The sequence below is a fragment of the Corythoichthys intestinalis genome, chromosome 2 (assembly GCF_030265065.1).
Source record: "Corythoichthys intestinalis isolate RoL2023-P3 chromosome 2, ASM3026506v1, whole genome shotgun sequence".
NCBI classification, from domain to species: domain Eukaryota; kingdom Metazoa; phylum Chordata; class Actinopteri; order Syngnathiformes; family Syngnathidae; genus Corythoichthys; species Corythoichthys intestinalis.
The window spans coordinates 51,259,016-51,272,284 of NC_080396.1; the positions used below are offsets into that span (position 1 = coordinate 51,259,016).

Below are 13,269 nucleotides of genomic sequence, written 5' to 3' on the forward strand. Positions count from 1 at the left end.
ACTCTATTTCATGCTTTCTGTACTTATTTATATATAGTAAGGTTGTCCTAAATCAGGAGTAACAGCTAGCTAAACAGTTAGCTAAAAACTCCTTAGAAAGAGCTAACAAAGACATCCCAAGTTCCAAAAACTCATTTCAGGAAGATCTTTTATCATACCTATCCAATTAATAAATGCATTCATTTTTAATTAACTTACAGGTACATTTTTAATTAGTTTGGTCTACGTTTTGCTTAATTTTATGATAGTCTTTAACCTATAGAAATGGCGTGTTAACCTACCTCAATATGTCTTTAGTTTGCCATGAGCAATGCTGAAGTCACTGTTGTTGTACACAGTGCACCTCGCCACGGTATCATCAGTCTTCACTTATTCCATTCATTGCCAAATGAATTTTGTATTTTTGTTTCCAACTGAAGGATTTGTCGTCTGCTATCTTGCAGGCTGCTTTTATCAGACTCACAGGCATCAGGGAGCCACAATCAATATCAGGGAGACTCCTGGAACCTCAATGAGACTTGGGATGTCTGCTAATATCAATATGGATTCCTAACTCTGTTACTGTGATTGAATGTTGTAAATAACAAATAAATCAAGTAATAAAAATTTACTATTGATCTTAATGATAAGGTAATCAACACTTTGATAGTTGATTATCTATTATTGATGAATATCGAGCAGAAAACTAGAGACGGCTATTTTTCAGTAGCTTTGAAGCCAAAATGTCTTCCTATTTTGAGGTTGCCCATATATTATCCATCAATTCTACATCACCACATCGATAACATACAGTAGCTTATATGTGAAGTAGTTGTACTTGTTTTGAATCAAAACTCTTGCTTTTGTACACCGACATTTGATTTTTTTCAACATTCTTGGTTTAATTTTGCGTCCAATAATGCTATGGAGTTCATGTAGCAAAGGGAAAAACTGACATATACAGTAGGCCGACTGTATTACCCTTTGTGTGAGTGTATGTCTTAAAATGAGGACTTACAAGACAAGGAGTGTCCTCCTTTGGGAAGGTACTCATAGAGCAAGGGGTTATCATCTCCCATCATCTCAGCCCGCAGTGACAGCAAGCTGTTCTTACTCATCAGCGCCGCCTTCAGGTTTGCAACCGAGGACATCATCCCACTGCCGCCTCTGCCTCCGCCGCCTCCTCCTCCTGCCTCCTCTGATTCGTTGGGACCCAGGAAGGCCGACTCTGATGCGAGAGCTTCTTCCTGTTTGAGGAAGAAGTCCAGGCGCTCGCCGCGGCTGTCAGAGCTGTTGGGTTCGGTCACATCTGCGTCTGAGTAGAGAACGCAACAGAAGACCAGAGAAGCTCTTTATCTTTTTACTGCCACCACTCAAATGTGTTCATGCAACACAGAGCGAACAGCAAGCGAGCGGCAAACGACAATGCCTCACACATTGTTGCCTTAACTTTATTCCAAAGATTACAAGCCTTTGTGTAGGCTTGAGAATCTACCACTCTGGATCTGTGCCTTGCTTGCTGAGAGGATAAAATGGATGGCATTTGTACAAAAATTGCATTTGAAAAAGCTGTCATGATTTAAGGCTTTCAGTTTCACCTGACAGTGAGATCAGCTTGAGGGAGAACACTAGAAACACCATATTAAAGCAATTCTTTTCAACTTCTCAGCAGTCGTCATTCATAAGCAGATTGGCGTTACACCTCATTCAACTCTTGTGCCTCATCAGCAGTAGTACGCTAAGGTTAGAAAGTTAGGTAGGTGGGAAAGTGGAGTGTTTAGAGTTGCTGTCAGCAGTCCATGCAATGTTAGAGGCTGCATCTGATGAGAGTCGACATTGTCACACATGCACTTGTGCGTGGATACACAACCTCACTCGCATTCACTTTTATTGCATCGGAATTGACATTTATTCGACGTTGCAAATACAAAAAAAAAAAAAAAAACTGCCTATTACTGGCGTTGAGTGTTAAAAGAAATGACATGCCTCAACAACATTGTGGACATTTCTAGGCACTATGAATAATTACAGGGGATTTTTCTGGATTGGTCTTATTGTATGGCTCAACAGAAGCGTTGAAGTCAGATTTAATAAGCAAGTAAGTAAAAAACAGATGGAATAAAAAGCTACAAAAGTATAAAGATATTGTATATCTTTTTAAAAACATGTAAGCTCAAATCAATGTTTTTGTCCACTTGAGCTTCAACGGTAGTCATGTATGTTTCCCGTGCAGCTTAATCTTGTGCAAGGAAAGTCAAGGTGACAGAGGCTGGAGTTAGCCTTCATGTGTTGAATACTGATGGCTCTTCAGCCTCTTCAAACACCACACTAGGTCAATGTTGACCACACTCTCACACACAGTTGTCATTTCCATGCTTCATATAGATGAATGACTAGAGTGCAAATGGTGGATGGATACATGTTGCAGAGGAGGAACAGTTAAAGATGTTTGTGACAAACTAAATCAGCACTGGCATGATAGAAATATAGAAGGCAATATTCAAATGGTTTATTATTGTGCTTATACAGCTGAATCAAAGTGTCCCAAGGTCACCAAAATATCAAACAGCTTTTGCAAATGATGCAACACAGTTCAATAAACTGAAACATGAGCTTAACATGTTTAGTGCCCACGCTTGTAACTAATATATGTCTTGTATATACTTTTCACCATTGTAAAAATGGAAATGTTCCATTCCTGCTTCCTTCCCAAAAACAACAAAATAATTGTAGTGTGTGTTAACAAAAAACAAAAAAACAAACAAACAAACAAAAAAGCTATCCATTATATCGTTCTCTAAACAGAAAAAAATATTTAAACTGATTGAAAGAGCTTTCACCACATTTGTTTGTTTTACTTCAGCTTAACGGACATTATACTGCTATTTCTGGCGTGTACACCCCTTGGTAGTATAATGCAGACATATGTTTATACTGTCCAAGTAGAGGTGCAGTATATTTTATTGTTCTTTGTAGAAGAACTCAATATGTGTGTGTTGCTCCACCATTTGTGTTGAAATGTCAAGAGGTGAAAGGACCGAAACACCGCTATACAGATATTTTTCATTAATCTGTCTGTGCTGCTTCTAATTACGTGTTAGCATTAAAACCTTCAGGCAAAGTTATGTAATTGTTTTAAAAGCTCAAAGTTTGGTTCTTTGTGTTTTACAAATGTCAGTGAACTTCAACAAGGATTAGACATTAACCGTTTGAAGCCTTTTGGAGGGAAACGTGTTTTTGAAGGACTTCACTACCGAAATCTGAATTCCAATTAGCAAAATTTTGTATGTATGTGGTTTACACCTTTCAGATTATGTGTGTATACTCAGGCTGAAGGATATTGGAAAAAATTTCATAGCCACTTTTTGGGACTTTGTGATATATGCTATGCTAGATATATTTTAATATACTGTATATTGTGATATTAAAACATAAATAATTTTCACCAGATGACTTGAATAGCTCTGTTTGGTTGATTTACCATGACCACTTTGTATTCGTATAATACTGTTTAATCCAGGCTGTACATTTGCTGCTTTTATGAAGCAAAGGAAAAGTTGGCTTGTTAAAAAAAAAGAAGAAAAAAAAAGAAAAGAAAAAAAAGCAAACAAACAAACAAAAATTTGCACGTACTACGATGGGACTATTGCGCACTATTGTATACATCAATATGGCAATAATCAAACGATATGTTGTGCAGGCCTAGTGTATACATCATATACCAGTTTACTGTATGTATGCATTTAAATATAAACTGTATATATATGGCGGAAAACACTCAGGTGACTTGAAGTTCCGCTCTGAGACCCCCAATTTGGCAGAATTTCGAAATTGTCCGATATGCATGTGTGATACATCATTGGAAAGCTTAAAATCTCAATTTTCTGGGGGAAGAAAAATTTTGAACAGGAGGGCATTTAAAAAAAAAATTAAACAGCAAAACCCTATCTGGTGGTGAGAGCACGCGAGAGCAGAATTACAGACGCCATGACTTTAACGAGATATTATCGCTTACTTATCTTGTTTCGATCCTAAAACTCCATGTAGCATGTATCACCGTGTGTCAAGACACATATGTGAATGGCTGCAGCTGGATTTTTTGGGGATTTTATGGGTGAAACATGACAATATAAAAAGGGTCGCGATGCAGAAATCGCAGACATCAAGGAGTGGTCGAGATTTTCTTTTTTATATATTTACCCTTTTAAACGTTTTTTTCCCATTTTTCTTTGTTTGGATCCATTATTCATCATCTAAAATACTGGGGAAAATGCGACAGTAACAAAAAAAAAAAAAAAACGATTAAACGATAGTTATAAGGTAGATATCTGCGACTTTTTTACAGATGCCATTTTTTTCATTGTGACGTAATGTTAAAAGTCTAAAAAAACTACAATTAAACGATAGCTATAAGGTGGATATCTGTGACTTTTTTACAGACGCCATTTTTTTTCATTGTTTCATTGTCATTATCATATGGGATTTTTCATTATGTACACGAGGGTTCAAAAGTTTGGGGTCACTTAGACCCCAAACATTTGAACAGTAGTGTATATACAGTGGGGCAAATAAGTATTTAGTCCACCAATTGTGCAAGTTCTCCTACTTGAAAAAATTAGAGAGGCCTGTATTTGTCAACATGGTTAAACATCAACCATGAGAGACATAATGCGGAAAAAAAAAAAAAACTGAAAATCACATTGTTTGATTTTTAAAGAATTTATTTCCAAATTAGAGTGGAAAATAAGTATTTGGTCACCTACAAACAAGCAAGATTTCTGGCTGTCAAAGAGGTCTAACTTCTTCTAACGAGGTCTAACGAGGCTCCACTCATCACCTGAATTAATGGCACCTGTTTTAACTCATTATCGGTATAAAAGACACCTGTCCACAACCTCAGTCAGTCACATTCAAACTCCACTATGGCCAAGACCAAAGAGCTGTCGAAGAGACACCAGAGACAAAATTGTAGACCTGCACCAGGCTGGGAAGACTGAATCTGCAATAGGTAAAACACTTGGTGTAAAGAAATCAACTGTGGGAGCAATTATTAGAAAATGGAAGACATACAAGACCACTGATAATCTCCCTCGATCTGGGGCTCCATGTATGATCTCACCCCATGGCGTCAAAATTGATAACAAGAGCGGTGAGCAAAAATCCCACAACCACATGGGGGGACCTAGTGAATGACCTACAGAGAGCTGGGACCACAGTAACAAAGGCTACTATCAGTAACACAATGCGCCGCCAGGGACTCAAATGCTGCACTGCCAGACGTGTCCCCCTGCTGAAGCCAGTACACGTCCAGGCCTGTCTGCGGTTCGCTAGAGAGCATTTGGATGATCCAGAAGAGGACTGGGAGAATGTGTTATGGTCAGATGAAACCAAAATAGAAATTTTTGGTAGAAACACAGGTTCTCGTGTTTGGAGGAGAAAGAATACTGAATTGCATCCGAAGAACACCATACCCACTGTGAAGCATGGGGGTGGAAACATCATGCTTTGGGGCTGTTTTTCTGCAAAGGGACCAGGACGACTGATCTGTGTAAAGGAAAGAATAAATAGTGCCATGTTTCGAGGGATTTTGAGTGAAAATCTCCTTCCATCAGCAAGGGCATTGAAGATGAGAAGTGGTCCTGGAGTGGCCTAGCCAGTCTCCAGATCTCAACCCCATAGAAAATCTGTGGAGGGAGTTAAAAGTCCGTGTTGCACAACGACAGCCCCAAAACATCTCGGCTCTAGAGGAGATGTGCATGGAGGAATGGGCCAAAATACCAGCAAGTGTGTGAAAAGCTTGTGAAGAGTTACAGAAAACTTTTGGCCTCCGTTATTGCCACGAAAGGGTACATTATTAAGTATTGAGATGAACTTTTGGTATTGACCAAATACTTATTTTCCACCATGATTTGCGAATAAATTCTTTAAAAATTAAACAATGTGATTTTCTGTTTTTTGTTTTTTTTCCCCACATTCTGTCGCTCATGGTTGAGGTTTACCCATGTTGACAATTACAGGCCTCTCTAAATGTTCTTAATTCGATTACTAGATGATTCGAACTCACAAATTGATAGATTAATCGACTAACAAAATAATCGATAGCTGCAGCCCTAGTATATGCTATTGTTTAGTATTGTTATGTTGTGTAAGGTTAAAGCAACAGCAAATTTATCATCCATACGATAGTATTTCAAAAAGCAAAAAAGCTGTGTCACTCAAATCTCAATTAATTATTGTATTATTCTATTCATATCAAAATAAACTTCATTTCAAATTGTTTTGATGCAGCTCCTGTGTTTGCACATCTAATTTTTGACTAGTGGCAAGTAGTTTACAGTTACAAAAAAAGAGGTGAAAGCAAATAATGCTGGAGAGGAGGTTACAAGAGTCAGTAAAGAAAGAGGTAGGGAAAAAAAACAGCAAGGGAGAGTAGAAGGGGTGTTGATCTGTGAAGGAAGGAGACAAGATACATAAAATGCATGCGCACACGTACACAAACACACAGAGTTAATTAAGAAGGAGGTGTAGGGGTTGGTGCAGGGGGCATGAGGTGCAGGAATTCATTAAAGCTCTGCCCCCTCTTTCAGTGGGCAGCCCAGCAGCCACAGGAGTCAATCAATAACATGGATCTGATGTTGGCCAACAACACACACAAACACAGAAAGGCGGACAAATGGAAGGAGAGGATGCGAATAAAGGAGCGAGAAAAAAGAGGGTCACCTTTGACCCTCATCTGACTCCACTCATCTTTTCAGTGGAAGAGTGAGTGACCCTTGACCACTTTTGCCAGCCTAGTATGGACAAGCGCATCTATAGATGGAACGCGTCGAGCCTCCTCACAGGCAAACAGTGACAATGCTTCATTCACAAAAGCAAAAAGAGCTAAGAACTAGCACTCATTCGACAAACATCAAGCAGAGTGGTGTCCTTTCCCCAAATCTGTGAAACGGGCTCTCGGCATCATAGCCATGAGGGGCTCTCCTGCAATAACCTGCTTTTTGAGGATTTACTCACATTACTGAGACTAAAGAGATATTAGAAATTAGTATTCAGCTAACCACAAACAGGCTTCCGCACAAAATAATCGGAATACACTACATAATCCTCCCTTCACTTATGTAAGCATAATTGGGTCGGTGTAGATTGTGTGTTTCTTAAATCTCTCATCCTGTTCCGACAGATAAAATCATTTACCACGGCAGGAACAGTCCACACCTAATCCCGGGCATGCAGTTTATGGATTTCGTCATAGGGATGTCAGCTCAGGATTTGGACACACACATATTGTGCTCTTGTTTAGAGGCAATGGGTTTATCTGGAGTTTCAGAGGCATAGCAGTTACATCATATCTTGTGGCCATACAGTATGCTGATTGTTAATAAACTCTGAATATTAGCTGTTAGGACCCTCTGATGTCCAAAAGAACCCCTATTTTTCCTCATATTAAAGACATTTTTTGGCCTTCGCAGTGGGGCCAAGGTATCTTAGTCTGCATGGAAGGGGAATTTCATTTTCCCTCTCATAAAAGAAGCAGAATAATTCAGATATCTGCTTTCTGAAGAGATCCTCCGTTTAATTTTGTTGCCATGGTAGCCAACCACCCTTGGATTTCACATTTTTGCTAAATAAACCCCACTTTAAAAAAAGAAAGACTAGCAAATATGTGGCTTTCTTTGTACCTACACGTGAGCACGGACACGAGGAATGTTTCGGCGCGCAGCATGGGAGACTTGAACAACGCAGTAAGAAGATTGGCCTTGAAATGAAAAACGTTCAAACTTTCACTTCACATCATTTAATATAGTTAATGGGTGGAAGATGCAGTTGATTGTGTGGTTGTTACACGTGAGATACAGCTCTGTGTGTGTGTGTGTGTGTGTGTGTGTGTGTGTGTGTGTGTGTGTGTGTGTGTGTGTGTGTGTGTGTGTGTGTGTGTGTGTGTGTGTGTGTGTGTGTGCGTGTGTGTGTGTGGCTTTATTGAAAGTTGGGACTTGTGTTATTGGCTTGAGCTAAATGGCATTGAAGAAAAGGAGGCAAAAGAAGCTCTGAAATGGTATGAGGAAATCTGACCCTGTTTGATGTCTGGTTTAATGCTGGAAATTCATTTTTTCATGTAAACCTGATGAAATGACTAACTCTTACAGTTACATTGATGATGATAGACATTCAATCATGTGCTTTTTTTCATACTTCTGTTCTGAATTTTTTAATTAATTTGTCACTGGTAGACATACAACCCATTTGAACCGGGACGGACGGCAGCCAATAAACAAATGTTTCAGTTCAAATAGATTGGATGTCTATCACCGTCAATGGCCGCCAATGAAGTAATGGTTAAGAAAAATAACGTATACATTATATATTAGAGCTGGGAATCTTTGGGCACCTAACGATTTGATTACGATTACGATTCAGAGGCTCCGATTCGATTACAAAACGATTATTGATGCACTCCCCTCCTTTTTTTTTAAAAAAATGTTTTGTACTTTAGTTCCTAAATTGTTCAAAAATCCTCTCAGGCTAAACCAAACTACTATTTCAGTATCAAGTTAACATATAACAGTAAACAAATATACAAAAATAACAGTAAATAAAAAACTTAAGTCCCCATTCTGTATCAGCAGCTTTAAACTACATTCAATCAACCGTTACAGTTGTTAAAATTGCTCCCATTATTCCATAATTTCCCTTCTGTCTACTTTTGTCAAAGTTTTAAATCTATTTCATCATTGAAAGATAGATTCAAGACAAGATTCTGCCGATTTAGGAGTATTTTAGATAAAAAGTTGATTAGGTTCGCTACAACAGAGCCTTCTAGAGAGGTCTACTGCTTTAAGATGGCGGCTGTTTACTTACGCCGGAAAGTCTGTCATTTTGCATCTCTGTTCAATAATACATGTTCTAACACCGACGTCGTCTGTCATTTTGCATCTAGTTCTACATATATATGATATCTACTGTAGCTGTATGTTTGTAGCAACTAGCAACTGGGCGTTGTTTGTAGCAGCTGTCAGCCGCAGTCAGGTATGATTGTTTTTTTATCTAGCGGCATGAGTTGAACATGATATTTACTCTTGGTCCGTTCCTCATTGCGTCCCAAAGACCGGGCTGATTGTGTTTTACTTCCGCTTTACCTGGTATCATTCAATAATCGGAACTTGGATATTTGTGAACTCCGAACAAGTTTCTGACATAATGTAACCCTTACTTTTCGAGGCTGTGAGTCGATCGGGTTACAGTTTCATTGTGTAGATTATTATTTACTCCGTCTTCTCTACTATAATGAGGACCAACACGGTAGGACAGTATAACCCAGAAACGTCAACGGCGAGACAACGTGGCCACCACGAGAACGCAGTGAAACGCGGGCGTTAAAGTCAATCAGCCAATGCACAACAGTCGCAGTGCGGCCGCGTGTTAGACGCGTCCCAGAAGCGACTCAACACGACGCGAGATGCGACCCTCCTGCGTCAATACTACTACCGGTAGCTAGGATCGGGCAGACTGGAAGTCACTCGTATAAAAATACGGTGGATCCGGTCGATTTTCAAACTAATATGCAATCGTAACCCACTTTTTGAGTCCATCAGATCTCTTGAGTGGTAGATCGGGGCACAGTTGACTTGTCTTTGTTGATTTACTGCTGTCTTGTCTGCTATAATAAAAACCAACACGGCCCAGTGTTCAATACAAAACCCTCCTACCACAACAAAACAAGTAGGAACTAATATTCACATAGGAACTAAAGTTATACAACATAAAATATACAATATAAATGAATACTACATCACATTTGTAAAATATAAACACATGAAATAAATAATCGCCCATTTAAATAAAATAAATTGAAATGAGCTAAAACACCTGTAATTAAATAATAAGAATACTACACAGATCCTGCGTACACAATTAACTTTATTTTCTGTGTGGCGCTTTAACTTGAGAAAATCCACCAATAAAGCTTTTGAAAACCGTTCATAAGAAAAAAAAATATTTATTGAGAAATTTCATTTGTAAAATACATGTTAAAATCTTTGTCATTGGTATTGCTTTTCTCTTTAGCACAGGACTTCTTTTTTCTTCTTTCTTTCAGAAAGAAAGCTGACCAATACGCGGGGTCTTAAAGTCAAATTGTTGTTGGATTATCTTTAAATATCCACTACTTTGTGAGCAGGATTCTAGCTTTGTATAGGATAATGTTCCTATTGCTGAAAGCACAAAGGTGTGTAATAAACAACTAGCACATTTACAATTTGCATTTTGTTTTCTTACTGTACCGAAAATTAACCGAATCGTGACCTCAAAACCGAGGTACGTACCGAACCGAGATTTTTGTTTACCGTTACATCCCTAATATATGTGTGTGTATACATCAGTGCTTCTCAATTATTTTCTGTCACGCCCCCCCAAGGAAGACGTAAATGTTTCGCGCCCCCCCAAACTCTCTGCCGCCACTGTAAATAGTATCATTTGTCTATAAAATTACTATTATAAATACGCATCTGCCTAACATTGTGTCCTTTTTTTCTAATAAAGAAAAAAAGTAACATAGATCAACTTACAATAAAGTATAACTTTATTAACATTGTTTTGTTTGTAACAGAGAAGACTTGACGTGCATCAATTTGCCTGAATTAAAAAAAAAAAAAAAATCACATCCAAACTAAAAAATACACTCAAGGTACATTTTTGACCATTTGATACAGAAAAACAAAATGTAATGAAATCAGTAAATAATACCAAATTAAAATTGATTAGAAACATTCACTCATGAGGACAATGTGCCAAAAAATTTGACCGAAAAAACAAATCTGAATAAAAGGGGGAAAAAAGTGTCCTTGGACAGGACAGTTTTTATTTTTGCTGCTCACAGTATTTACCTCCTTTGCAATGGTGTGGAGTTATTTTGCAATTAGCATGCTAACAATGCTCACTGGCTTACTGATATAACACTGACAAAGCAGGACGATTGTTGGCAATATTTGGCACGTTTTCACTGAAAAAAATCAAGCGGCTTAACAATGAGATTGGGGTCTAATGTCTTTAAGTGGCGTCTTAATTGATTTGGCTTCTTGCTGTCTGCTATAATTATTTTTAGACACAGTAAACAGTGGTCTTTCATCATCACCCACTGTATTAAAAGTTAAAGCTAAAAGGCAAACGGCACGAAAAAAGCGCATTCACGGCGGCCGAGGTAGAACCGTAGGTGAGGGCAGTCGTCGTGACGATCCCAAGCCGAAAATGGCACTTCTCGGGCGGCGACGTGAGAACCGGACAAGACAGTGGGTCGCTGCGTGAGTGAGTCCGGTCGGAAAACGGCTTTCGAAAACGGCGGTGGTACACTGCTCTTCATATCTGTTGTCTGTGTGTGCTGAGTGCTCTTCCTTAGTTCAAAAATACTGCGCGCACTCTGAAAATGAGAGCGCCACTGCCACCTACTGAGTGGATGTGCAAGTACACTTTATTCCAGTACGGCAAAAAAAAAAAAAAAAACATGTTCCTCGAGGTCACATGCGCCCCCCCTGGCATTGCTCTGCGCCCCCCCAGGGGGGCGCGCCCCACTATTTGAGAAGTACTGGTATACATAAATATATATATATACAAATATATATATAAACGAAAAGTCACCCTAAAACAGTCTTTACTATGAGGAAGTATAATACAAGAATGACAAATGCCCGTGTTTGTAAGACAAACAGATGAATAAACACGATTCACACCAATTCACACAAACCTGCACTTGCCCTAATTGATTAATATTGTAATGAAGTTAAACTTGAGGTGGCATCGTCATTTTGATAGTAGGCTAATATAGATACATACAGCATGTGTTGCCTTCATTATAAGGCTTATATAAGGCTTTCAGGGTTTTTTTTTTTTTTTTTTTTTTTTTGTTGTTGTTGTTGTCAAACACAAACCCTAACCTAACCCTAAACCCTAACCCTAACCCTTTGGCGACTTTGTTGTTTTGGGGTTTTTTTTGTTTTGTTTTGTTTTTTGCTCCAATTTGGCTCTTTCAACATTTTGGGTTGCCGACCCCTGCCCTAATCCCTTAACACACTTTCAAATCAAGAGAGCACCCAAACATTATGTAGAACATGTCCAGGGTGGTTAAGCAGCAAGTTACTTGTAGAGCAAAAGAGAGCTGTAAATGGGCCTTGTCTGCATGCAAAGGAAATGAAGCGCAAACAACGGGAAGACTGTGTCTCTGAAATTGTGTGTGTGTGTGTCAGAGAGAAGCTTTAAAAGACAAAGTTGACTGGGAAAAAAACTAATAACATTTGGACAGGTCTTGTCTGTATGTATTATGTACAGAAGACAATTTTGTCTAAATGATACCATCTCTCATGGATGTACAAAAAGGTCTGAATTTTTTTTCATCAAAATGTCAGTCAGTGCCACTTGGTAATAAAGCATGTTTGCGTTTGCCTGTCTTCACTAAAAGCATATTATATTTTAAATTATCTTGTCACATCTACTGAAAGAATGACTTCTAAAATATGTCCTACACATGTCCATTTTCCAGAATAAGTTTTAATATTAACTAGGGCTGTCAAAATTATCGCGTTAACGCGCGGTAATAAATTTTTTAAATTAATCACGTTAAAATATTTGACGCAATTAACGCACATGTCCCGCTCAGACAGTATTCTGCCTTTTGGTAAGTTTTACAGCAAGGCTTTTTGTGCTGTCTAACAGCGAACTCTTGTGGTCGCTTTGCGACATGGTTTATTGTTGTCTTGCCAGTTCAATATGGCTGCACGACGTCTCGGGCTGACGCCTACGTTGTAATGTTGTGCTTATATGATCCTTGGACAAGATTTGTCCGTAAGTATGGTTGTTGTAAATAATGTACATATTATGTTAGTAAGCGAAATGTTATATTTTTTTTATGAGACGCTTTTTGTTTATATTACGTGAACCTGTATAGCGTGCTAAGCTAACGTTGTTGCTAATGCAATGCTTGTGTACTTTTTTTGTAGTTTTACGACGGTCTAAAGAGGACAATGGTTTGAGGCCATTTTATTAATAAATCAGATGAAAAAGAAAGAAGTCTGATTATTATGGCATCGTTCACTAGCTGTCTAGCTTTGGGAAAAGTAGACGCTTCGGAGTGAGGACAGCATAGACAGATTTAAATGACAGTAGAGTGAAATACCCACTACAGTCCTTATGTACCGTATGTTGAATGTATATATCCATCTTGTGTCTTATCTTTCCATTCCAACAATTTATTTTACAGAATATATATATACTTTGCAGAAAAATATGGCATATTTTATAGATGGT

At 38.4% G+C, this 13,269-nt stretch overlaps 1 protein-coding gene across 3 annotated transcripts in view; it reads right to left on the minus strand.

The window, feature by feature from the left end:
• zbtb46 (zinc finger and BTB domain containing 46) overlaps nt 1-13,269 on the minus strand; it is a 127,769-nt gene that overhangs the window by 21,345 nt on the left and 93,155 nt on the right. For all 3 annotated transcript variants that reach the window (XM_057858575.1, XM_057858568.1, XM_057858561.1), the window contains exon 4: nt 998-1,294. In XM_057858575.1, coding sequence (XP_057714558.1) covers nt 998-1,294 — 297 coding nt within the window. The remainder of the gene's footprint in view (nt 1-997; nt 1,295-13,269) is intronic.